General features: G+C 42.6%; 1 protein-coding gene across 1 annotated transcript; it reads left to right on the forward strand.

Annotated features, from left to right (window-relative positions):
* On the forward strand, window positions 1-27,129 carry LOC112952046 (alpha-2-macroglobulin-like protein 1). Its single transcript, XM_026044829.1, has 36 exons — window positions 1-59; window positions 665-848; window positions 1,848-2,010; window positions 2,357-2,409; window positions 2,678-2,695; window positions 3,100-3,259; window positions 4,374-4,458; window positions 5,388-5,502; window positions 6,687-6,801; window positions 7,226-7,335; window positions 7,862-8,029; window positions 8,412-8,642; window positions 9,535-9,598; window positions 10,386-10,531; window positions 11,525-11,674; window positions 12,118-12,234; window positions 12,803-12,935; window positions 13,386-13,500; window positions 15,214-15,439; window positions 15,568-15,703; window positions 15,999-16,120; window positions 16,689-16,743; window positions 17,433-17,516; window positions 17,882-18,058; window positions 18,250-18,331; window positions 18,723-18,879; window positions 19,087-19,161; window positions 22,573-22,735; window positions 23,521-23,735; window positions 23,946-24,161; window positions 24,708-24,832; window positions 25,234-25,324; window positions 25,751-25,819; window positions 26,046-26,148; window positions 26,236-26,277; window positions 26,888-27,129. The coding sequence occupies exons 1-35, from the start codon at window positions 1-3 to the stop codon at window positions 26,274-26,276; spliced, it is 4,323 nt and encodes a 1,440-aa protein (XP_025900614.1). The 3' UTR covers window position 26,277; window positions 26,888-27,129.

Genomic DNA, 27,129 nt, shown 5'->3' on the forward strand with positions numbered 1-27,129 from the left:
ATGTGGATAGCCATTCTCCTGAGCCTTCTGCCTCACCTTGCAGCTGCTTTTCACCAACTGTGAGTGATGCTGAACAACTGTTTTCGTTCTCTTCATAAAGGCTTAAATCTAGGTAGATCTGTCATATTCCATGCAGCCAGCTATTCTACTTCTTACTATTTCTGGTGAATTCAAAGGGCAGCTGAGTCTCTTACCTTCCTTTCCATGCCTTGCATTAGATCAACTCCTGTGAGTTTAAATAGAAGGTTTTTTGAGGGGAAGGAGTAGGGAGGCTTCCACGTAAGAACTTAGGCCCGGATATATTTGTTTCTCTAGTTTCCATGCCAAATCACATCACTGGTATCTAGATTGTGATGCTATGAGTTCAAATCTACCAGAAGACTGCAGATACCAAGAGATTAATTTGGGGAGTTGCAGAGATGAATAAAGTAAAAGAGTTGAATAGAATATAGGTCTGTAATCATGCAGAAACTATTTCTCAATAGCAGTGAAGCAGTCCTCTCAGTGGGATTGYTTGCTTTTGAATATTGACTGAAGTCTTTACATAGCAGTGAGGAATTCTCCAGTGGTGGGCTGCTGGCGACTGTGAAGCTGGGAAGCTCTTTTGCATCTTTGAGTTTTCATGTTAATGTCACTGCTGATGTCTTCTTCTGCCCTGCCCCAGACATTACCTGGTGGTGATCCCTGCAGATCTCCGCTACCCATCCACCCAAGTTGCCTGCCTTCATATTACCTGTTATGAAGCAAAGATTCGAGTGAATCTGGYCCTGGAGCGCTCTACAGGACGTGATTTGTTAATGCAAGAAACCATTCAGAAAGAGAAGACCTTCAAGTGCAYTAAGTTCTTGGTGAGTTATACCAGGCAAATGCCCTTATTGATTCACTCTTCAAGAACTGTAAATACTCCCAGACAGACTCCACTTTGCCTTGGAGTGAGTCTTCTAGGAGGAGGATGGGTGGTACCTATCAACCAAGCCAAGCACAGCATCCCTTATCTACACTGAAGTCCTTATTTGGATCTAACTTTGAATTTCATTTGTGAAACACTACCATCATTTTGTGTACACAAAAAGAATCTACCTTTTTCGTTTTCCTGTATTCCAGCCCAAGTGAGGTAGCTTTGGCTCTTCTATGAAGGCCTTGCACAATTCCCCAGCTAGAGCTTGGGGAAAGCTTGGGGAAATGGTGACTTGCATGACTTTCTGGAGAGAGAGAGCAACAAAAGCAATTGGATAGGAATGAATGTGCTTGTTAGAACTGATTCATCATTGGTGAGAATTTAACTGAGATCTAAGATAAGGCAAGCTTATGTAAGCCATAACCCTTCTATTGTACATTTTCTATGATGAAGTTGCTGGAGACAAGAAAACCCTGTGGTTTGCTCTGGCCTTATAATATGGCTTTCTTGCTCGTACATGTTTGGTAAGTCATGAAAGTCTAGCTTTTGAGGCTATATTACAGACTAATTTCTGTTTTCTGTGCTACCATCTCCCACCTTTCTGGCACCTGCCCATCTTCCTCATCAGGTCTGGAGAACCAAAGGTTTCAGTCACCTCCTTGTCCCCAGAGCAAGTCCTGAGCCAGTCATAAAARGGATGGAGTCCATGACCTGCAGGGTCCACTGCTACAGTGTAGTGTATAGTGTTGACGGAGTATGAGCTGAAAATAATCTGAGTCTGGATGTTTGAAAGGATATCTTGGGACATAATAAGAGGGATTGGTTAGYTCTTCCACTTCCACCTTGCCATGAATTCCAGCCCAAGGAACATCAGAACATTAGAACATTACTTGGGGGGTGACCATCAGAACATTACTTGGGGGCTGCATGCTCTTCTCTGTTTGTTTAGGTTGCACCTCCAGTTAACGGCACAGAGGAAATTGCCACTGTAATTCTGACCATCACAGGCCAACAGGTCAGTGTTAAGGAGAAGAAAAAGGTCCTGATCCGCAAGGCAAGCAGTGGCATTTTCATCCAGACAGACAAGCCCATCTATTATCCAGGGCAGACAGGTGAGAGCTATAGATGGGAGCAACCATAGCCTAGACTATGAGGGCTAATAACACTTCATGGAAAGACTGCTGTAGCTTGAGATTCATGAACAGTCCTAGCAGAAGACTTTGAAAAAGTGTCTCTTGTGCGGTGATACTTTTGTGTTTGTGACATCTAGTTTGTGGTGATTAGACATCTTAGATGGTCCAAAGCCTACATGTGTGAATGTGTTAGATTTTACTGCAAATACATGTATACAATGGAGATAGAACCAGGGGAGAAAGATGGAGCAGAGTTGTGCTCTGAGGGAAAGACTGAGATCTGATACAGTCAGTTCAATATATTCCTTGATTTTCTTCACCTCAGTGAAATTTCGTATTTTGACTCTGGATGAGGACTTCATTGGACTCAATGACTCGGTAAGCCAGRCTTGGATGTCTGTAGAAGAGATTACATTATTCCATGCTTAAATCCTACTTYCTTTCTTTCTGGCTCCTCTGACATAGTTCCAAATTTTCCTTATCCCCCACATCCACCCCTGGGCCAGGGCTGATGAGTGTCCAGAGGAAAGCACCTAGAATAAGAGATGTCAGAAGGATGGCAAAGTTCTGTGGATTATGCTGTGTGTATTGCAGACATGTTTTTATCTCTTCTAATATTTTTGCCTTTTTTCTTTTTCCTCCCCAGCTTTCCCTATTTATCCAGGTGAGTGATGCCGAAATCTAGTGTTATATTAATGTTGATTGCAGCCATTTCATTGTACTATTTATATTATAATCCTGGTAGATTCTAGACCTGTGACTGGACTGGTAGAGCTTCAAGTTTTCTTGAAATAACATATTCCCTATAACTTCTGTTTCTTTTGTAAAAAATACATTACATTATGTTCCAGACTTGCAAGAGTATAGATATGAGATCCATTTAGACCTTTGTGGTAAGAGGTTAGAATTGTAAAGGATCATTTCTAGAGATGAGATTTAAAGAAGTGTAGACAGAAAACCAAATGTGAGGAGAAGAATCTAGCATTACATTATCTTCAGCATTTCTTGAACATAGACTATATTGCACATGGAGACAAAATTATTTCTTATTCTTTTTTGTGGATGTAGGACCCTAAGAACAACCGCATAGGACAATGGCTGGATGTGATGCCCCAAGATGGCATTGCAGACCTGTCTTTCCAGCTAACTGATGAGCCTCTGCTGGGGACATATGTCATCAACGTAACCAAGGGGAAGGCATTTGCCAGCTTCTCTGTTCAGGAGTATGGTATGAGTTGGGGAGAGTGTATCTGAGTTCCAAAGAAGAACTCATACTTTGGTCCAGAAAACAGAATAGTTATCCCAAGATAACCATCCCAGGAGCAGATTGGAAGAGCAGTAACAAAAGAGCCCAAGTACAGAAAAGCAGTACAGAAAAGAGCCTAAGCTGAGGCTTAGAAGAGTGACTGCTTTTGAACCTTGGATCATTCTGTGGGAGGAGTGCTGTGCATGGTCCTAGAGCTTTGATGCAGTTGACTTCTGCAAGTCCTTGTGTCAGGCAAGACAAGGTTATAAGAATTTTCTTCTCAAGAAAGTCATAAGCACGGTACTATCCCACCTCTCTTTCATCCCTTAATTACCTGCACCAGGAGACTAATTTCTTCTCAGAAGGAAACAGAGTATCGTGGACATGCTTGAGTTTATTTTTGGAAAGGGACAATCAACCAAGAACTTCACACAAATCTSTAAGATAGCCAACAGCAACCTTCCATTCCCTCTCGCCAATATAAGAAGGACATGGAGCTTCTCAAGAGGGTCCAGAGAAGAACAACTGAGATGATTAAGGGAATGGAACATCTCTCGTATGAGGAGAGACTGAGTGAACTGGGCCTGTTTTCTCTGGAGAAGAGAAGGCTGAGAGGGGATATGATTAACATGTATAAGTTCAGGAAGGGAGAATGTAGGGAAGAAGGGGACAAGCTGTTTTCATTGGTGGCCAGTGATAGGACAAGGGGTAATGGCCACAAGCTGAAGCACAAGAAGTTCCGTCTCCATATGAGGAGGAACTTCTTCACTGTTAGGGTGACAGAGCCCTGGCACAGGCTGCCCAGGGAGGTTGTGGAGTCTCCTTCTCTGGAGGCCTTCAAAACCCGCCTGGATGCCACCCTGTGCCACATGCTCTGGGTGTCCCTGCTTGAGCAGGAAGGTTGGACTAGATGATCTCTAGAGGTCCCTGCCAACCTTGAATATTCTGTGATTCTGTGATTTATTTACCCTTCTCACTACCACCTTCTCCCTCTAATTCCTGTCTCTCATTCCATCACAGTCTGTCTTCATGTTGATTCTCTGGACTAACTGTTCATGGACATTTTTCCTTACAGTCCTCTGTCTCTTCCTTCCAGAGCTGCCAAAATTTGACATGTCCTTTGAGGGGCCAATTAAGATTTATGCACTAGATAAAACCTTTCCACTCCGGGTTTGTGGCAGGTGAGGATTCTTCTTGGAGATGTGGGCCCTTTGTTAAATTCCACCTTAACCTGAGCATAAGCTGATTGTATCAACTGGTCATATGAAACTGTGGGTTTCAGGGAAATTTTACTAGCGGTCACTTACAGGAGGCCAGAGTCTCCCTAGGTAGGTGTTTCAGCACTCTGATGAATCACATCATTCATGATCATTCTTGAGAGCATCCTTCTGTTACTGTAATGTCACTACTCTAAAAATATTTCAGAAGTCCAAGATGAAGCAACAGCTTACTCTTTGACAAGCAGATATTTGGGGGTAGAACATGGCAGATGTTTGATATTCATCTCACTGTAGAACAAATTTATGGGAAATGAAGGGAAGTCTTTTTGGATTATGCTTTAGGGGAATCTACAGAGAAGGAAAAAAGTCAACGCCCTAACTACAATCTAAGGGTAGCACTAGGCTTAACAGCCTTAACAGTAAATGAATATTCTGAATCACTCATGCTTGCAGTTATAGCAAATACCACCAGTGTATTGTGAGAGTATGATAGCTGATGCTTACTGAAAGTGTAGCACTCTGTGCTAAGTCAGCATCTAGTCAGCACACACAGTACCCCTGTTTCTGAGAACAGAGCCCTTGGATACCTTACCATGGACCTAAACAGATAGACAAAGATAATGGGAAAGGGCATTGAGGGAGCTCTTGGAAGTCATAACTTATCATCCAGCTATGATGTTTAATTTGAAGTTCTCCTGTCATTGCAATGTCCAAGCCTGACCATGTTTAATGCTTCAGGCCTCTTATACTTGCTCAACAGCTGCCACTGTGCTAGATTGTGAATATCCATGAAGAAATTGTTTCTCAATATATCCAAACTAACTCTGAGAGAACCCTGCATTCGGTCACTGTGTGTGAATGTCTCTTCCTTTCTTTTCTCTCCCAAACAGATATACCTATGGGAAAGGTGTCCAGGGGATGGTATATATGAGACTTTGTCAGAAAACAGCCCCATTCTTGTACAATGCTTCAAAATCTGATCTCTGTCAGGAATTCAACAACCAGGTAAGCTGCTTAGCAGGAGCTGAATCCCATTCAGCGGCATTTATGCTAAACCCCAGGCTGAGGCAAGACAATGCTGGTGGCTTCAGCTGAAAAAATAGTGATGTTGCCTCATAGTTTTGGCTGCTTGGCCATGGAGCCTATTGGTGCTGACTCTTAGTAACTGTTTGGCAACTATGACCTGGTGTGTATCACATGTCTGTTCTACATTTCTGACCGCCATCTGTTATTTTCATATAGAGTTGCAGATTATTTTATTTAACTTTTAATAATATCTGGAAGCGCAGGACCAGAGCAAAACTCACACTTCTTCAAAGATGCCTTTCCCTCTTGGAGACAACATCTTGGCAGTTCTGATTCCTCTGTTGCTCACAAAAGGCAGTAACCAATCCCCATCTCCAAAACCCATGTGACATTTCAGGAACCTTATTCTGCTCAAAGGCAAAAATTTCATAGATTCTATACAAACTGCTTAGAGCTTCACTCTTGTTATTCACTTGGTGGAGAAGGGTAAGGTCCAGCATCCTCACACAGCAGCTAATCCCCAAAATAGCATAAGGCTATTAGAGTGTGAGATTTGCATCTTTGATCCTCAAGGATTTTCCCTTTCTCTAGTTACACTTCCTGTAACTACAGAACTGTAACTTCTAGTACACTTCCATTTCCTGTTACACTTCACAGTGTAACTCTGCTGTGGTTGTTAGTTTGACCACTTACCTGATTTTTTGAGGGAAGCTGGACCTTGATGTCTTTGGTCTAGTATTTACTTTTTCAGCAGAGTCCCTTTCTTCAAGGAATAACTGCTGCTTCAAACAAGCAGTTGCTCTGACCTGCGTGTAAGCTGATGTAATAGTGTATACCCTGGAAAAGGAATAGTATTGTGTCAAGGAATAGTATTTTCTTTTCTTTTTTTTTTTTTTTTTCACTGAACTGTGTTTCTTTGGGTGTGCTGTCTTCTTGGAATGGTCAAACAGCACAGAAAAAGCAAAAAAGAATTAGCATGAGGAGTTCTCAGAGTGGAATGCCGCCTCCTGCATCTCTCTGAGTCAGATTAGCTTTTCATGGTCCTTTACAGAGTAGACAAACGCTTTGTGAACAGGAATTTCATGCTGTTTCTCTCACCTTTGGATAATTTCTAACATAATTGCCTTGTGCAGACTTTATTTCCTTTCTCTCTCTATTTTCAGACAGACAAGATGGGATGCTTTTTCACAAATGTGACTCTGTCTTCCTTTAGCCAAGACTTCTGGCACTACCAGGATAGCATACATGTAGAGGCTTCACTTGTGGAAAATGGCTCAGGTAACTGGAAATGTCTCTAGAGTCTTAGAAAAAGCATATAAAGATGCAAAGATATTATCAGGAACACCAGAGAACTTCACACTTGGAAGGGCTCTAAGCCTGTCTCTCTAAGCACACCGAGGCCTGCAATCTAATGAAGATATGGACAGAGCCACTGGTGCCTGAAGGCACGACCCGCTTGCTCTGAATGCCTGTGGTCCCGTTTCATGCAGTAAAATTTAGGGACCTTTCTAAGGTCTAGAAGCAACTGGGAGGAGCACCAGATACCCAGAGCTTGGGCAAATCAATCTCTCTGATATTCAATGTGTGTCCAGTCAAACATGAACAGTATTATTATCAGTGAGTCTTTTTGCAAGATAATTGCTGAGTGTGCCTGGTTTCCTCACTCCCTCTCTTACATTTCTGTCTGTTTGCTTTTACTTAGAGATACAGGTCAATGCTTCCCACAAATTACTCATATCCAAGATTGGTGGGATGACCTTGTTTGAGGATATGAATTCTTACTACCATGCTGGAGACATGTACAGGGGGAAGGTAATTCTCAGCTACAGTCCTTTGGAGAAGAGAGAATGGACAATGTGTTCACAATGACCATTATCAAACAACGTCTTCTTGTGCTCTACCTCCATCAAAAACCTTGGGAGGCCATGACTCACAGAAAAAAATCATGCATCATCAAAAATGACACTGTTTGTTCTCTCAAGATGTCATTTGCCAAATAAGCTTTGGTAGAGTTGATGTTATGGGTATACATAAGTGTGGTATAAAAACACCAATCATTTGGAATTTCAGTAGCTGGGAGGCCTTTTGCTTCGGAGAGGTGGATTTGTTTCATGAGTATAGGAATTTCATCACACCTGGATCATACAGGTGAATTAACAGAGTAACATAAATTAAATATAACAGGTAATCAGTAACAATGTTAATTCTGGAGGGGTTGTTAGTTCTGGAAGGATGACCTTGCTAACCTGGGAAATGCTGCTATTGACTTGGGCAAGTAAGATATTCCAGCCACTGATTAGACCCTTTTGGGCTCCTCTCTTTCCTCATCTGTTCTCAGATTAAAGTCACTGATTATCAAGGCAAGTCACTGAAGAACAAAAAAGTTCTCCTCATAGGAAACTATGGTGAGCAGTGGTTTCAGCAAGAGTACATCACTGGGGACTCTGGGACAGTTTCATTTAGCCTGAACACAACTGCTTGGAACAGTACCTCAGCCTCCTTGGAGGTGGGTGAAGAAAAGTCTGTCTCACTGATTGTGCAAGGCAGGGATAAGCAAGCATCTTGGAGCTAGTTACTGCCCTGTTGACTTCTCCACTTTGCCCTCTTGAAGGACCATAATTCAAACCTGAAACACCTGAGCATGTTCTGGACCTTGGCTCCTTCTGATCCTAGTTGCACTACTCGTGAGCTCTTCACACAGAGACCTGTGTGATGGCTGCTCAGGTTGCTCAGGCGTGCCCTAAGCTTCCTACCAAGCCTTAAGTAGGGTCATCTGCAGGCTAGGAATATCTGATCTTGGTTCTCATTCCCCATCAGAAATGTTTTATTCTGTAACTGTGGGGTTTTTTTGTTTGTTTGTTTGTTTGTTTGTTTTTTAATCTCCCCAGGCAAGCGTTCTGCATTCAGATTCTGATAGAAAGCTTGGGACAGTTGATTTGAATTACCGGAAAGCTACTCATTCCATACATCCATTCTACAGCACCAGCAGGAGTTTCCTCACTATTGTCCGTGTGCCTGAAATGATACCCTGTGGTAAAAAGCGGAGTGTTGAGGTGGACTTCAGAATTTACCAGGAAGACCTGGAACATGGGCCCAAACGTGTCATTTTCTCCTACTTTGTGAGTTTCTGGGAAGTGCTGGTGGGTCAGCATAAGATACGAGAGTATTATCTCTACAGCTTCAAGCTGCTCAATAAATTTGTCTTAAATCAGGAAAGAAAGCCCATTCTCAGCCATCATGGGGCTGGATTCTGGTTTTGATCGTATGGCTGTAAATATAGGAGGAAAGGTAGCTCCCTTCTCCTGGGCCCTGCACAGGTCCACAGCAGATGTGTGCCTTATCTTTCCTTCCCCAAGTGGTATTTGTTGCTGCTGCAGCTGCATCCATCTACCCTAGTAGGAATGGTATACCAGGGATATTCATAGGTACAAAAGCTTTAACTATCTGGGGAACATTCAACGCCTGAACAGCTATTTGTCTCCCCTGGGGGGTTGATGCCAGATGAATACAAATGTTTTAGATACTAGTCCTCGTATGCAGGCAAGCTATTATGCATATGCATTAGCACTCAGCTTCATACTTATTGCTCTCTGCCAGTGGATCCCAGCTCTATGTTTAACAAAGTCCTTCAGTAGCCAAGAGACCTCAAAAGGTGTATTCAGTCCTTCAGAACCAAGATGGCAGATGTCAAATCCATTTATTACAAGTTTTACTTCAGTCTCTATGTGGGCTACTCTTAATAGGACCTGGACTATGTGATGAACTTCTCATAAAGATCATCTGTCACTCCATAGGACTTTTGCTTATACGAGATTTAGTGCCTTTTAAAATGTCTTTATGTCCTAGTCCCTTGATCTCCTAAGCTTCCTCTGCTGTCTGAAAATGAGATAACCTCTGTATCTCCTCTGTCTTCCCACCATTAATCTCCAAATTCAGGAACAGTTTGTTCTGGATAGTGATTTTAAAGACTGTATGACTCTCATTCCCTTCTCTTTCTCTCTTTTTCCCTAGGTCATGGGGAAGGGAGGGATAGTCCACACAGGTCAGAAGACCATTTGGGTTGGGCTGCCAAGAAGTAAGTGCACTCACTGTTCTGTGATTCCCCCACTTACTTGGATACATGGTATAAGCTTTTTTGCAATATTGAAATGGCTTCTCCTTTTTGTATTGCATCAGAGCATCTTGTGTTTCTAACTTTTATTCTTTCTGTAGCCTTTTGCTTGTCAATGAGAAGTCAATGCTCAGCATTTCTCAACCTCTATTCAACCTCTGTTGCCTTTATTTTCAAAGAAATCTCCTTTTGTTGCTTCTGCAAGGAACGTGAAGCTACAGACTTACCCTCTTTCAAAACCTTCCTCCTTTGATTTGCAGTTGTGCTTCCAAATAACCTTTGAGTAGTTAGGAGTAGTTTGAGTAGTTGATCATCTTGATGAGTCTTGACTCACTGTCTTCTGCTTCTCCATCTGTCCTTTCTTTATGTAAAAGTGCTTTGGGACAAAAAAGACCATTTTATTTAGTGATAAGATAGGACATTTTTGGTGATGGGAGGCTCTGAATTATTTCCAAGACTTTCATGCTTTGTACATCTAAGCTAAAACTCCAAGTAGCTGTTTGATCTCCTTCAGGTAGTGAATAGAACCAGCAAGATCCTTCTGTTCTTTCTGTTCCTTCTGTTGATCTTGAATAGAAGGTCCAGAGACTTGCTGATTTTTTTCAGTGATCTCCAGAAATCTCCTTGGATCTAAAAGACCTGAGGAAAGGATTTTAAATAGGCATATACATAATGATGGCAAAAGCTGATTAGAGTCCATTTCTATTAACAAAACTGCTTATTTCTCTTCTTCTCTCCTCCTTCCATCTAGTGCTGAAAGGCGTCTTTTCCATCCCTCTTACCTTCAACTCGATCTATGCCCCAGCTCCAAAACTTGTGGTTTATGCCATGTTTCCTAATGGAAAAATCATTGCAGATTCTGCTGTCTTCAGTGTCTCCGTGTGTTTCAGAAATAAGGTAAGAGTCGTGTCTGAGGATATGACTAAATGTACGCGATCAATGTACTGCAATCAATGAAGAGACTGTGAAAAATACTTAATATGTTTAGCCCTGTGTGGCTTATACCGTGTGGAGCACTGTGTCTGGTAGACTKCATTATGTGAATGTTGAAGGATGCTGTAATGTGTGGAGCAAGCATGTGGTGAACATTTTTGGGGGGCTGTTGGGAGATGCAGAGAATTTTTGCATGTATGCATCTTTGTAGGCTTGTATAGCAAGTACAAGCCAGTAGGATCACAACCCAACACACTTAATGCATTAGTGTAACCTGCAACTGTGAGTTTGGGAGAGCTAAGGGCTGCTCTCTTGCCTTAGCAGGCGTTTGAACTTGCTGGTATTTGATGCTGGACAGTCAGTTGTGAATTGCTGATGGAAGAAGTAGTTTTGTGGTCATTGTGAAATTTCTATGAATCTACTTCCTTGGCTGTGCCTTGCATTCCAAACACTGGCTTCTGAGGACTGAGATCAGCCTTGCTGCACATCTGTGCATCTGCCATGGACAGCCATATTCAAACATGAACAAAAAGTGCTTCAGGAAACTGAGACCAAACTGAAAAACTCACTTGAGAGAAAGACTAGGCTTTTTTTTTTTTTTTTTTTTTTTTTTTGACCCCAATAGGAACAGAAAGAAGGCTGTGGGGATGGCTGGCTGGTTTAGTTGGCAGAGGAAGTTTTGTGTTCTGACACAATAATATCTCCAGTATTGTTAGCTGCATTGCACTGATGATAGTTGTTTCTCTCTCTGTCTTTCATGTGATGTGTCATTCTTCCTTCCAGAACTCCAGCCTAAACTCCAGACTATGTTTTCTTATATATTCCTGGGGGTCCTTAGAAGTCTGTGGGTCCTTGGAAGCCTTCTTCATGTAGGACCTCTCCCTGCTCAGGAAGTGGCTGACAGCAGAGCTCTCACTCATGTTCTACCTGTCTCATTAATATGTTTTTCCCCTCCAGGTAGAGCTGAGCTTCTCAAAGTCTGAGACCCTTCCTAATTCAGAGGTCAATCTCCAACTTTCGGCAACTCCTGGATCCATATGTGCTGTCAGGGCTGTGGATCAGAGTGTTCTTCAACTAAAGCCAGAAAAAGAGCTCAGCAGCTCCATGGTGAGTGACTTCTCTGATTTCTTCTACTTGCATGATAGATGGAGAGATCTTCCATGAAGATGCAGAGAGAGAGACAAACTATTGCAGCTGTGCAGAACTTATCTCCCAAAGAACTCAGAAGACTGTCTAGAGGGATCAGTATTGCTCTCGCTGTGGCAGGATTGAGGATTACAGGACATGTATTAGGAAAGAAGCTCAAGGTCACTCAGTGCATCAGTGGCAAATCCATATTCAGATTCTGTTGTTTGATCTCATGCTTAGTAGTTCAGCAGGCCATTCTGGCTCTCTCAAAGGAGAACCAGAGAAGAATGACTGTGAGTCGGCTTTCTGGCGTGCTGTCATATATGGCAGCTGGCAGCAATTCAGATTTGGATGTGCTAGAGGAATGGAATACTAGGTTTTATTTGCACTGACTGGTAGTTTGCTGATTCTTGTTTTCACAGATCTATGGGCTGTTCCCATCTGTGTTTAACTCCGGGTATCCTCACCAAGTGTCTGAAGATGATGATTTGTGTGGATTCCCAGATTCTGATCAGGCTGATGTGTTTACAGCATTCAGGGTAATAATGCTTGATTGGCTGGGGTAATCCATGAATTGAGAGATGTGTGATCCCTTAATTTTACCAATATCCTAGGGATGGCATTACATATAATGTAGGGAACAGGTCTATTTTAGATACTTATAATTCACTTATTCCTTGAATAAGCTATTTGAAATTGTTGACCAAGAACAAACTGGTTGCATGGCTACTGCACATTAGTTGGATGACAGAGGATGTAATTTCTTATTTAATTCAGTTTTACTGAGGGACTTGGCTTGCCCAGGTTTAATTATGTAGTAGGATTGCACTGTGCAGGCAGATGGCTAGTACCTAGGCATCCTAGTACCTAGATGGCTTATGTTTGGAAAAGAAAAATTTGGTTGTYTCAGGACAGATGATAAATCAACTCTGAATGCTTGCAACTGAATGTTTCCTTCTTAAACTGAAGCACAGAATAATTGATCAAGCCAGAAGTACAGCTAAGTCCTCACTGCATAAGGGAACAGGAAGCCATAGGATAGAGGGCAGAGAAGGAAAGATGAGCTTCTGGTGCATCAATTCCTTTATTGTTTTTTTTTCCCTATAGGAAATGGGGTTGAAAATTCTGTCCAACACCAATATCAAAAAACCAAGAGTGTGTCCAACTACTCAATCAACTACTATGCTGAAGGGAACAGCGCCCATGTTAACGTTTGCCCAGTCTTATAGAGCATATAAGAGTAAGTATCTACCAACTGTTCTTTCTTATAGATGGGGTGTTCCGTCTTTCAGTGAAAGAATTCCTGCATTTCAGACAACAAGCAGAAGTTGTTCTATTTGCAAATGACAGACGGAAAATATTTCATGTCTCTAAACCTTGAGTATTAATATGAGGCTGTCTGGAACTAATGGTTTCCAGCTCTGAAATGTTAGAGAGTTGCCCAAATCTCATTTTAGAGGCAACCACTTGCCCTTCCTATTGTGCCTACAAACACAAGTTCCAAAGCACCTGAGTCCTATCAAATGAGGCAAATGATTTTAAACTTTAGGCTAGCACTTTAGGTCCCAGTACATTGCTTCTTATAAGCTGACTGGATGACCTGAAGCCTGAGTGTCCTGAGCTGTGCTCATCTGCTCTAAACTAGGACTCAAGGATCCTGTGTTAACTGAGTTTTTGTTATTTCTAACAGGGCATCTGACAACAACTACCCATCATCCCACTAAGCATTCACCTGTTTCTCTGACTGAGGAGAAAATTCACAAATATATCCCAGAAACTTGGATATGGGATTTGTATTCTGTGGGGTAAGTAAGCTGAGCAAAGAGGCCTAGTCTAAGCAGGTTAGCATGATGTGAGTTGGTAGCAGATGCAACAGGTTTAGACTATAAGATGCTGAGAAAGACACCTAAGAACACATCTCATGGAGCTGATTATTATTAGGCTGTTTCTCATTAGTGCTGATACCTGCATCCTGTGCATATTTTTTTGTTCAATGATGATACAGAAGTAGTATCCATTCATGGAAGCAGGCTGCATGTGTTTATAGGAAAGTAGGTGTGGTGTAGGGAAAAGCTTTGTTTTACTGTAAAGGTTTGTTTTACTGTTTGTAGTCAATTTATAGTAGCCCCGTGGGCTAGCAGTTCTCAAATTGGGCACATGGGAGGTATCCTGGRATGTAAGAGAAACTGATCCATTTGGCACCCTGTCACAGGACCACAAATTCTATCCTGAAAGGCTGACACTTCTGTGAGTGGACAGGGTTCCCTGAGGGAGAAGATCAGGACCAGTGAGGGAGAAAAAGCGCTTGAGTTTGGAGGGGTTATGAGATGAAATGCTGACAGGGCAACATGGGGTGAATTCTAGATGGCTTGTGCATACTTTTTGCCCCAGAGAGGGAGTTTCTATCTGGCATTTCTGCCTCCCTTCCTTCTTGCTGCTCCCTATACCTCCAGGATTCCCCACGTGAACAGGAAGCAGGTGCTTTCAAAATTATGAGAGTGTGTAGTGAATCACAGATGAGAGGGAGCAAAGCGCTGCTRTGGGCGGTCATTTCCCACTGAGTTTCAGGGGAGGGATTTTTGGAGATTTGTCACTTCTAACTTTGAGAATTTGTTGTTTGGCAGCTGTACATGTGAGACATCCCCACTTCTGCCCTCCTCACCTCCCTTGTTATTCCRGCTACATCTATCTTTTCACTGACTGGCTACCAGAAGATATCTCCTACACAATTTGTCCACCAGCCAGATCTGAGCAACTGAACATGTAACTGATTTCATGTGACTGGCAAATTCTTTAAGTTTCTTTAGGGGAAAGTAAATGCCTGTCATGATTGGAGATAAATATGATTAGCTTTAGTGAGGGCTGCTTTAATTTCTGTTGTGGTAGCAGCACACCATGTATAGACCACCATATTGTGTGGTAGTCTCGTGATTTGAGAAGTTGCCAAGTCTCTGCCCTGTCTCCATACTGGACTTTAATTTGTCATTATTTCACAGAAAAGTGAATGGTTAGATCTGTCCCTTCTTCTAAGTTCTACTGGTCTTGTCAGTCCTGTTGCTCTTCTATTTCCTAATTCTTCATCCCCAGACCAAGAATATAAAACTGCTGACAGCTGTAAAGCATTTTAGATGTACAAAGGGAAAGTAATGTCTATGGAAAATAATGACAATAACTGAGGGTTCTTCCAGGCTTGTAGTCCCCTGTCAAATTGTTGTTCTGTTGCTATAAGCACCTGAGGCAGGGCTGGAAATGAGCTGCCTAAATTGGACATCTGAAATAGATCCTGTAAATATTTCTCCCCTCAGCTGCTCGTAGGATGGTGTGTATTGGTACATCTAATTCAGCTGAACGACGTGTCCCCGGATGTTTTTTCCTGTGCCTCGAGGGCTACAATTTCAGTGAAGTTCTGAATTAGGCTAGCAAACTGGATATATGGGGGAGAAGAGGGCAGATCAGGTCACCTGTTGCTGCATACAACGAGATTCTGTTAAAAGTTTCTGTTACTATCCACTTCTCAGTCCCAGTGGGAACAAGAATATCACTGTAACTGTTCCTGACACTGTCACAGAATGGAAGGCAGGAATGTTCTGTACAGGACATCATGGCTTTGGACTTGCACCAGCCTCCAGCCTGCTTGTTTTCAAGCCCTTTCTCGTGGATCTCAGACTGCCGTCTTCGGTGATCCAGTGGGARACCTTTAAGTTGAAGGCTGTAGTCTTCAACTACTTGCAGCAATGCATGAAGGTGAGCCCTGTCAGAGGTACTGCAAGGAAAGCAGGGTATAGGTGGGTAGGGAATGGCCAAGGTCCATGGCCTGTTTTAGGATAAGTGATAAGTGTTTCATCACTGTCTCATCCCTGCTGCCACTTCAGATYCAAGTGACCTTAGAGGAGTCCACAGGCTTTCAGCTGAAGCCATGCAAAGACTGTGTCTACACTGTCTACAGCAGCTGCTTGTGTGCCAATGAAGCTAAGACATTTCAGTGGAGTGTCACAGCTAAGCAACTGGGTGAGGATAACAGGGAGTTGGGGTGGTGCTGCTGGGCAGGGATGAGGCCAAGGTGGAGATGCTTTGTAAGAGCTGACATGAAGTGAAGCAAGTGGGGTGTGTGTCTTGTTAACTTGTGGGTTTGTATTCATCCTAAAAACTTAAACATCCCTAACTCTGTGTGAAGAGGTATAGAACCTCCTGCAATATATGACTCTGATCCAATTTTTCATGGCCAACAGATGACTTAACTTGTACTAATTGAAAGTGCTTTCTTGCAAGACACTTGCTGTGCTAAGTGTTTCTTTATTTTCAGGGCTAATGAACTTCACCCTGACCACAGAGGCCGTGGCCACCGAAGAGCTCTGTGGCAAAGAGATTCCAGTTGTCCCAGTCCAAGGACAGAAAGATACAATCACCAAACTACTTCTAGTTCGGGTCAGACAGGCTCTTCTCTTACMTAGATCTACAAGTGGGCTTTGTACAATCCCCAGATGTTGTGCAGGTCAATTTTGGGAGTTGCCCCTTGCTATTCAAGACATGTAATTAAACTCAAGCCCTGAGCTGGGCTTAACCATGTGGGCTGATGGATGTGGGAGGTGTGGAATTACCCTCCACTCTGTTCTTCTGCTTGTGGTCAGGCTTCTAAATAGAAAATTTTAAACACATACCCTCTTTCATGTCTTCCATCCTCAGCTGAGCCTTTTCAGCCGTCCACAGAATTTAAAGCATCTATTTCAGATACATTCAGAATTCAGGTTATTCTGAAAATACATGTTTTTTTCTTATCTCGAATTAAAATAGTTAAATAATTAATTAAAATAATAAATAAGTAATTAATTAAAATAATAAATAAATAATTAAAAATAATTTTAGTTTTATGTGACAGTGGTATTACTCAGTCTGGTGATTGAGCCTGAACCTGTTTTTTTTTTTTTCCATACCTAATTCTAATCCACATGTAATCCTATCTGCTTGTTAATGTTACTTTTATATGCTCCAACAGCCAGAAGGAGTATTGGTAGAGAAGGTGCACAGCTCCATCCTGTGTCCCAAAAAAGGTAGATCATTTTCCCCTTTCAATGTGCTCATCCACTTTCTCCCTGTCTAGCTACCTCCTGGGTCTTTCCACTTCGGGGAATATTTTCCTCTGTCAAACTGTTCAAGCTTGTCAAAGGCATACATTAGTTCTGATGCCACCAGGAGCTTCTCCTGATTAGAACTGGGGGATCCAATCCTTAAATATAAACATTCCTGATACTARTGTGGCCAATGTAGCCAGCGGAAATGAACGCAGACTACTGAACATGGCCAGGCTGGTGGATGTGACTTTGGATTTCTGCTGCTGTCTTGAAGTTTATGGTATATGGTGGAACAAGTAGCAGATTTTGAGAGCACTAGGACATCAGAGAAGACATATTACTACAACTGAATTCTGAAATGAAATGCAGTAACTTATTTAGAGAAAAGTAGGAAGGTGGCTTTTGCCATAGAGTTTTTCTAGAAGATCCTCTCACCCTCTTGAGAAGGAAGACTGGCAGAACAGAGCAGTCATAATGAGATGGACAGAGGAAGCTGAGGGTGAGAAGGGAYGGAGTTTGTGGGGTGATTTGGAAACGCTGTGACAGGAAAATGGGATGTTAGTATGAAACAGTCATGAACAGAGATATTCTGGGGATTTTGAATGGTCTTTTTATCAAAATTTCTTTCTTTCTGTCCTGCTAACACCCCTTGCTCCTTCTGATACCAGGGAATCCAGCACAAGAATCTGTGTCCCTGATGTTGCCTCTAAATGTCATTGAAGGTTCAGTCAGAGCCACCATCTCAGTCACTGGTAAGGAATTCAGTTCTGATAATATATCTAGGAAAGACCTAACCCAAACCACCTAAACCCTTTCTAACAATTTCTGAGGCCCCACTGCCTTTTGTCTCCCGTTTATGTAACTGTGTTTCCTGGTTCCAGGTGGGCTAAAACATGTAACAGAGGAGAGGTCATTCTTTTTAATGGCTTTCCCTGGAAGAATAGGAATGTCTACATCCAATATGCAGGGCACAGAGGACTGGACAGAGCTGCCTGTGCTCTGCTGTGCTGGGGCTGTGCTACCTGGTGTACTGCTAGAGACTGGTTACAAATTGCTGGAGGTGAATAGCTGATTGCCTGGCCCAGCAGATGCTCAAGGTACCTATCATCTGTTTCAGGTGACCTGATGGGGACAGCCCTGCAGAACCTGGACCACCTGGTGCAGATGCCCCATGGCTGTGGGGAACAGAACATGGTGCTSTTTGCCCCTATTGTCTATGTGCTGCAGTACTTGGAGAAGACAAGACAGCTGACCCCAGAGATCAAGGAGAGAGCTGCAGGATTCCTGAGCAATGGCAAGGATTTCAGGCCCATCTTCCTCTTTTACCCCTGTGTTCACCCTACAAATAATCCTCTGGTGCATAATCCCCTTCCTCCAAGAGTATTYTACCACTCATAGTGTTAACATCCTCAATTCCCTGCCTAGTGATCTGATTGCAAATACGATTCTGAGGTTTGAGTACTAAAGTCCTGTTCTACTTCCTAGGGTACCAGATACAGCTGCAGTATCAACACCCTGATGGTTCCTACAGTGAATTTGGTACCAGGGATGAATATGGTAATACTTGGTAAGCCCTGGGTTCTTTTTTGCTAGTATCTGCTATCTGACAGTCTGGAGGGTGGGCAACTTTCTGCACTGAATCCTTTCAGTCATATTGAACTCAGTGTTTCAAATGCTTTACATGCCAGGACACACTAGGGACGTGCAACAATCCTTGACATGAAGGGTGATAGTGGACAGGCAGATTAGAAATAACACTACAGTGAGAAAGAAAACATCTATTAGTTTCAAATCCGCAATTTGCTTCCTCTTTCTCAGTTTCTCTGTAGATTCTTTCTTTTTTTCCACTTTTTCTTCCCTCTCTTCCCCCTCCCTTTCTCATTTATTCTATTTCATTCTGCTTGTGTTCCCACTCATATGCTCACATACCTTTTTTTTTCTTTTCTCTCCCCAACCAGGCTGACTGCATTTGTGGTCAAATGCTTTGCCCAAGCCAAACCATACATCTTCCTGGACAACAGGGGCATCCAAGCTGCTCTCAAGTGGCTGGAGCTCCATCAGCTTCCCAATGGATGCTTCAGAAATGTGGGCCAACTTTTCCACACATTCATGAAGGTAGGGACCACAGCACCTTCAAGGACATATTTAAAGCAGTTCTTCTTAAGTGTACCAGCAGTTCTTTTTTTTAGTTTTTTTTTTTTTTTTTTAATCTTTTTCATGTGAATAAGGCAGGAAAAGGTGGGACCCTTTCTGAAAATCTTCAGGCCTCTGTATGGCCCTTGCCTGCTTTTTGGATGTTTGTGCATGTTTATATTTATGTAGGGAGGTGTGGATGGAGAAGTCCCCTTGGCTGCCTACATCACTGCTGCATACTTAGAGAGAGGAGAGACACCAAAGGTAAACACTGATATTCTTCCCAATGCTCTTGCCTTCAGATCTGAATCCTGAAGGCCTCAGTGGGATACTGAGACCTGTGTGAGAGCATCCTGGAGAGGCTCATGGACAAAGTAATGGGGTAGGGAAGGAAGGACTTATAATTTCTCACAAAAAGACCTCAACTATCCCATGGGGAGGGTGTTGTTGGCAGGGGAGAGAAGGTAAGAGTTAGGTAACTAACGGCTGAAGGAGGTCATGGCTAGACAGCATGCCTGTGTTCCAGACCTTGCTAATTCTTGTTTCTTCATYAACTGTTCCTTGCTTCCCAATGCTCTAGACACAGCACTATACACAGATAGCAATGATTTCTTCAGGAGCAGGGGTGTCATTGCTCCTGCAGTCAAATAAATAGCCATAATAATATTTTTAATGTGTTTTACTTAGCAGACACTGGAAGTCTGGGAAAGAGGTGCTATGGAGAGGTACATATTATGAACTAAGAGAAATCAGAATTGCATACCCAAATAATAATGAGAGAGACCCCTTACAAGTGCTGAGGATCGCAACTGATTACTAGACTCCATGATACAGGAAATTAAAAAAAAATCTAATCAACTAAACTGGTAAAAAAATTGAGAAGCATTTTTTTCTGAAAATATAACGAGTAAGTAAAAGAATAGTGCTTTTTATTATAGTTGCAAGCAATGGGCACAGAAGAAAGGGAGACAGTTGGAAATTAACCTTCTTCCTTGCAATAGACATCCTTTAGATCACCTGCTTTTTATCAAAAAGGACGATCAAATGTTGGAACAAGTTACCTAGAGATGTTTAACAATCTCCATTCTTGGAGGTTTTTGAGACTCAACAGAATATATCTCTGAACAACCTTGTGTGATCTCAGAACTGACTCTGTTCTGAGCAAGGGGTTGGACCTGAGACTTCCTTAGATTCCTCCAAACCTGAATTATTTGATTTGGTGGTTCTGTGAAGTGTCTGAGTCTGAGTTGACTTGAAAGGAGGAGGCTTTTATGAAACTGAATCACAAATATTTGACATTTATTGTGCTCCACAGCAGAATGAAGGACAAAGACTTTCATCCCAGTGGTGCAAAATCAAAATGAAAGAAGAGTTTGTAACAAATCTTTAAAACCAGTTTCGTAATTTGAGAAGGAAAGCAGGGACTGAGAAGAAACCAGATTGTACCCCAGATTCCTGAGAAATATCCCGAAAAGGAGACCTCAAAACCTCAAAGCGGTTTGCATGACGAATCAGTGGAAGTGCAGTGTGCAGAGTGAATCCACAGAGGAAGAAGCTTCATTTTTCTGATCTTTGTAATACTAGAAAACCTGAGTTATCTTAAAGTAGGAGACTTCATAGAATTTCTCATGCTGCAGAGAAGTTGGAAAAAGAATTTTTATCTCAGAAAGAATTATTATTATGGAGTGAGGAACACGTTTTTACAGCAGAAGTTAAAGAAATTGTTGATCTGAAAGTGACCAGTTACTCAGTTGAATGCATATGTAAAGACCATTGTTTTTAGATAAAATGTTCATGACTGAAAAAATAGTCATAAGTAATGACAGRCAAGCAATTTAAAACATGTTTTATAGTGCTCATTTTGGCCTCAGTGAAGGAATTCGCTGAGCAGATCAGTAGTACATAAAATGGGAAACATAATGCCTATTGCACCCAGGAAGTATCATTAGTAGAATTATAAATAGTTTTATAAGAATACACAATCTCTGGTGATCAAAATCCTCAGAAAGAGTTTGAGGATGTCCTCCAAAAGTTAATGTGCTCAGTATGGTTCAGAACAGAACATGCTTTTTCCTACAAACATACCTAAAAGATTCATGAAAGTAATTTAGGCATTGAAATGTTGGGAAAAGGTTGGAGAAGTTTTATACGGTCCTGAGTAAATTAATATTCAGGCATKCTTTGTATGACAAAAATCAAGGTAGTCTCAAAGAAGACTCCACCCCCACCTCATGATGGAAATTGATCCCTTGCGACAACCTGGACTGCTTATATTGGCTGGGAAAAAAATTACATGCTGTAGAGAAACAGTTCCATAGTTAGTACATGACTGCTTACAGGATAGCTACATGCTTCTTTACGATATACAGTTGTGAACACCATGACTTGTTAACAGCATGATGAGTACATTAAGTGTGAAAAGAATTCCACTAGAGCGCCACTGTCAATCCTTATATTAATTTCACCAGGAGATACTGGAGCTAGAAGGCTAATAATGCATATCAGACTATTTCTAGACAAGGTAATAAGATGTATATTAATAGCTGGCGAATCATAGTTGGTACTTCAACATTTTTTTCTAGAATTTTGGTAATTGTATGAAGACCAGTGCTGTTTAGCCTTCTGTGATTTAAGTGATTTAAGAAGTGAAATGAATAATAAGGTAGACCCTGAACAAATGCCACAGACTTGCTCTAATACATTGTTTGCTCTAGTCATTTACAGAATATGAACATTGGTGTGCTGTGTCTTTTTTAAGGATGGAAGTTTAGCTTAGCTATCCTGCTAAATTTTACCAGAAGTGAACAAAGAAAAAATAAATTAGTTTGTTACTTAATGTGTAGGTACAATAAGCATCTCTGTGAATGAGTGGCTGTACCCAGCAGTACTATGTCATTGTCTAGAAAGCACCCAAGTGACAAAGACATTACCTTTTCTCCCTTCTAAAAGGGAAAGATATGAGCAGCAGGTTAGGTATAAGAATAAATTTTAAATGTAGCACCTGTTTGATCCTCACAGTACTTGAAAAGAGGCCACTGGAAGAAGGCGACCACAAAATGATGGAGATGCACAAATATGGGTCAGGCAACCCCTCTGAGCCTTTAGCTCATGCTTGGAACAGTGTAGCTAAATGCTGGAACACAGCTCTGCTGAGACCAGTGCATTTGCTCCTCCCTGATAACTGTATTGATATTCCAAAGAAATTGGAAAATCCAAGTGACCTTGTAAGGCACTGTAGAAGCAAGTTGAACACAATAATCTTGGTTATTACAGTAGATAAAAGTATTTGGAATGTTTACTTTTGCTTTTTTTATATTGTWACCTGGAAAGTAAGATGTGGGATCATGTTCGAGCAATAAGAGGGTTAATTTCACCGACAGCACTGCTGAAACCTGTGACCAGGTAAGAAGAGGTAGCCAGGAATCTCTGTCAAACACTTCCAGCATAGAGCTGCAGATACACTGCTTAGTGGCGCAACAATGAAATTAAGGGAAGAGTGTAGGTTTGACCCCACTGAGAAGCAGAGTTGAATTTTAAAGATTTAATTTAATTTTAAAGACGCTTTCTATGCCAACATATGCTAATACATCCTTTTGCTTGTATACTTTGAGTTTGCCTGCCACATGCATGTACAGGTATCTTTGTGACCAATGTCAATGTATGTCTTCTCTGTAGAGCAACGTGGTGCAAAAAGCCCTGGGCTGTATTACTCCTTCTCTTCCCAAAATTACCAGCACTTACACACAGGCCTTACTGGCTTACACTTTCGCCCTGGCTAAGGACACTCATCACATGCAAGAACTACTCGCTATACTTGACCGAAAGGCAATCAGAGAAGGTATGGAGCCTCAGTGCTCGGTGAACATTACAGGAGGGACAGTTAGCCTTTAGGAGCCTTGGTCATAATATCAGGCAAATGTCTCCCAGCACCAGCCTTTTTTGTGAGTATGCGAAGGATGGGTCAGCGAAGGATGAGTCTTGGCACAGCCCTGCACTTCCCTTGGCATTCTCTTTGCAGCTGCACTCACAGACCACACAGACTGAAAGGACTGTAACCTTAACCTTCGGTCTTAATTTCTGTCTAGTGTTTCACAAACCAGTCTATAGACTTAAGCTACCTGTTGGCAGTACTATGGTGTGGGCACTGATTTATCTGAAATCTCTAGCCTTTTGAGGGTTCCTGAAGTGGAGGTTAGGCCCTGAGAAAAGTGAGGTTTCTTATGCAGGATTTCAAAGTGCCAGAGCAGCAGGCAAGCAACCCCACCTCCTGTAGTGCCTGAGCCTCAGGACTTGCTAGTGTGTAGCTAGCTACTATCAGGTAGCTGTCAGGCCTGGCAAACGTGGTAGTGAGGGGGCAAGATGTCTGGGAGTTATTGTGTATGCAGATTATTGGCATATTATTTTTGGTCATCACTTTGAAAAATGGGTCTTTAATATGTAATATGAAGTGTTGGATATTGCAGAATAGATATTGCATACATAGAATTGGGATGCACTCAGTGAGGTATATAGCCAAGAGATATTTACTCAGTGTATTTTGTTCATCCTAGCCAGTGTGCCTTCTAGGCCTTAGCATTTAATTCCTGACAGCCCTCAGTGTTATCCAATCTCTTCTTTTTTCAGATGGGCAGATCCATTGGAGTCAGACCCCATCCAAGACACCCAGCACCAGCCCTTGGTCACAGCCACTTTCTGTAGATGTGGAGTTGACAGCCTATGTCCTCTTGGCTCTGCTCTCCAAGCCAAATGTCACACGGGCTGATCTCCTTACAGCATCTGGCATTGTTGCCTGGCTCAACAGGCAGCAGAATGCATATGGAGGGTTTGCCTCAACACAGGTAACACAGGTTTAGGGAAGGCAGTGCTGCTTGAGAAAGGATCTCTGCAAGATCTGTGGAAATGTGATTGTTAACACTGTGARTGCTTTGAGGAAAAGGTCCTTGGGCAGAGAGATCCTCAGGAGACTTAGTTTAAGTGTCTTGGGTCTGCCAGCTGGAGATCCCTAAAAGGGCAAATGTGTAAACATGGCATTTTTCCTTCTTCTTCAGGACACAGTAGTCGCTCTACAGGCCTTGGCCAAGTATGCAGCACTGACGTACAGCACAAAAGGGGTTGCAGAAGTGAGCGTGAAATCCCAAAGAGGCTTTGGGAAGAAGTTCCAAATCTCCAATCAGAACCGACTTTTGGTGCAGGAGATGGCACTGACAGAAATTCCAGGAAAGTTCTCTGTGCAGGTCCATGGTAGCTGTTGTGTCTTTACACGGGTAGGTTGCCCCTGTACATGGCAGACAGTGCTATGTCAACCTATTGCTCATTATCTTATCAGAGTCTCCCTTGCAATTGCATGCAAGGAAATGTACATTAATTAGTCTTCAGTTCCAGCCCTTTGCACTTTGCACTTCATGGAATGGGAGATTCTGAGACATAGTGAATAGAAATGTGATATTCCATGGCTCCCAGAGTCATTCCAGTCAGTGAATGGAAATCCTGCATAACGGTTCCAGTGCTTTGTGCCTGATGAGTTTAAAGCATAACAGAGAGGAAAAGGAACCTCAGCTGGAAGGATCATGGAGGTTTTCCATCTTGAGTGGTCTTTATTTGTGGTGATGTTACCACAAGTATTAGTGGTACTACCACAAGAAGTAATAGTGCTGGTTTTTGTGTATGTTTTTTCTAGTAATTGCTGTGGTCCACAGTTTAAGGATTAGAGTAGTCAATGAAGAGATACAGTAGGTGATATAGAACCTATTATCCAGGTCTTATTCTCCTATTCTCCTTTTTTTTTTTTTTTTTTTAAACTCTGCTTGCAGATGGTACTGAGGTACAACACGCTCTTCCCACAGGCCTCCTCATCCTTTGCCTTGCGAGTGAAAACCAAGCCAGTCAATTGCACCAAGGATAATATATACTCTGTTACTGTCTATGTCGATGTCAGGTGACTTCAAAGACACAGCCCTGATTGGGAAGAAAGGCTGGGCATGGCTGGAGAACTGCAGAAGTGCTTCTTGGATACAATGCAGGCACCAGACATTTCAGGCAGAAGGTTTAGAGGGTGAATTTGGCAGATGGAAGAGATGGGAAGGAAAGATAGAGGGAGGAGTTTAGGGAGGAGTTTCTAAGTGGTTTGGTTCTTGATAGGGTGAGGAGTAGAATTACTTCAGATTAGGGGTGAACAGAGCAGTGCAGCCATCCTCTGGCCTTTGTGAGAGGGAATGTGGCTGCTTTGGCCTTGGTCTTAGCTGTGCTGCCTGATGAAAGCTCTGCACATGTGATATGGTGGTGGAGGGAAGGAGGAGCTGGGAGGGACTCTCTTGATTACTTGTTTTTTTCCCCCAGATACACTGGGAGCAGACCCACTTCCAATATGGTGATCGTGGAGGTCTCCCTGCTCTCTGGATTCATCTTGGCTCCAGAATCCAGGACGTCTGTAAGAAGCCTGGAAGCAGTATAATCATGTGGTGTCAGTGGGATCATCGATACCCGAAGGGAGAGGGAGGTTATGTAGCCAGAATTGCCTGGCTCTTTTGAGCAATTTCACTATTTCTTGCCCTCTGCCACTAAAACTAAATAAGAGCATTTATTGTCAGCTCCTTCCTTGTGGCTCAAGGATGGTGATGCTTCTTGCTCAACTGGCTCAGGAAATTCTTTACAGCTGTCTAGGCTATGTTCCTGTGTTGAGGTCTTGCAGAAGGTGAGTGGCCCTGCAAGAAGCTCAGCCTGGAAGGGTTGAGAGCCCAACGTAAGTCTGGAAATGAATGAATGAGAACTTGTCCATTCAGACTTTGCTGGGATGTCTCTAACTTGCCTTTCTAAAAGACTCAAGTTAATTCCTTCCTCTGCTCTCCTATCCCAGTTGCAGCACTGGCATTTTGTGAGAAGAACTGAGGAAACACAAGCAGGTGTTGCCATCTACTTGGACAAGGTATGTGTGTGCCACTAGAGAAGCTGCAGGACAGGAGTGGAGGACATTAACAGAACTGTGAGGAGAATCCAGGGCAGGGATAGTAGAGGGGATTGTAGGATATTCAAGATTTATCTTGAAGTCCTATCTTTGACTCCACAAAATTGTTACTACCTATTTAGGATCAAAGGTAGATGAGGAATACTGGACATGGCTCTTAACTGAACTGTCATTTGCTCTTCTCCAGCTGACCCATACGCCTGAGACATATGTCCTGCATCTAGAACAGGAGATTGGAGTGACCAACCTGAAGCCAGGACATGTCAGGGTTTATGACTACTACCATCCAGGTGAGTGTGGAACCACGGGGCATTAGGGTTGAAACTGGTACTTGAATCCATGCAAGGGTAACTTGGCTTTCTCTTGTCCTGTTGCAGAGGAGCAGGCTCTGGCTGATTATAATGTTTTCTGTCACTGAGGTAGGTGTGAGTCCTAGCTTTTTTTTTTTTTTTTCCCTGTTCCCTTTCCTAACCAATTTACAGATCTAGCAAGCTCACAAAATTTCATGCAAAACCCAGCCATCTCTCCCTGCCTCAGGCGTTATACTGTGTATCTCTGATTCAGMATGTTCCCTTCATCTAAGACTGCATTGGAATTCCTTGGGCCTCCAGTAACTGTACTCTATGCCCCTGTTTTCTGGACTTCCTAATGTCATCTTTGCTGGATTGCCCTGTAGGCCAGACATGAAGTGATTGCCACGTGTCCTTCCTGTGAGAAGTTATGTGCTCTTCTGGGGACTCTCCACAGGAAGACTGTGCATGGTCTGTCTGCCAAAGGAGTGACAATGCTTATAGGCAGTTTGCACAGTTCTGGAAGAGTTTGCACTCTTTTGGGGAGAGGCCGTGATATAGCAAAGATACTTGATCAAACCAGAGAGACATTCTCCTGAGAGTCCTTTGGGAGGGCAGGGCCTCCCAAGGTGTTCACATTGCCGTTAGTCATTTGGATCATATTGTTTTCTCTCTGGGATTCTCTCTGTCCTCATTTCTCCAAACATCTAATCTGCTCTCTTACTGCCAACTGTTTCAGCCTACAGGAATCCCGATAGTGGGAGATGCCCCCAGATCAGCAGCAGGCTCCAGATCTGCTGCATTGTTGCTTCCGGGATGATGGAACATGCCTCCTGGAAAGTCATGTCTCAGTGGGCTTAGGGTATTGGTGCTGGGGCACATCTCAAGCTGGATTTCAGGATTAAACTCAGCCTAAGCCTCGTTCCTCATCCTAACAGACATTTCTTTGTGATTTTTTGAGGTGTCTGATTTATTCTGATT

Source organism: Nothoprocta perdicaria, unplaced genomic scaffold (genome assembly GCF_003342845.1).
Source record: "Nothoprocta perdicaria isolate Ctin4 unplaced genomic scaffold, notPer1 scaffold_386, whole genome shotgun sequence".
Lineage (NCBI taxonomy): Eukaryota > Metazoa > Chordata > Aves > Tinamiformes > Tinamidae > Nothoprocta > Nothoprocta perdicaria.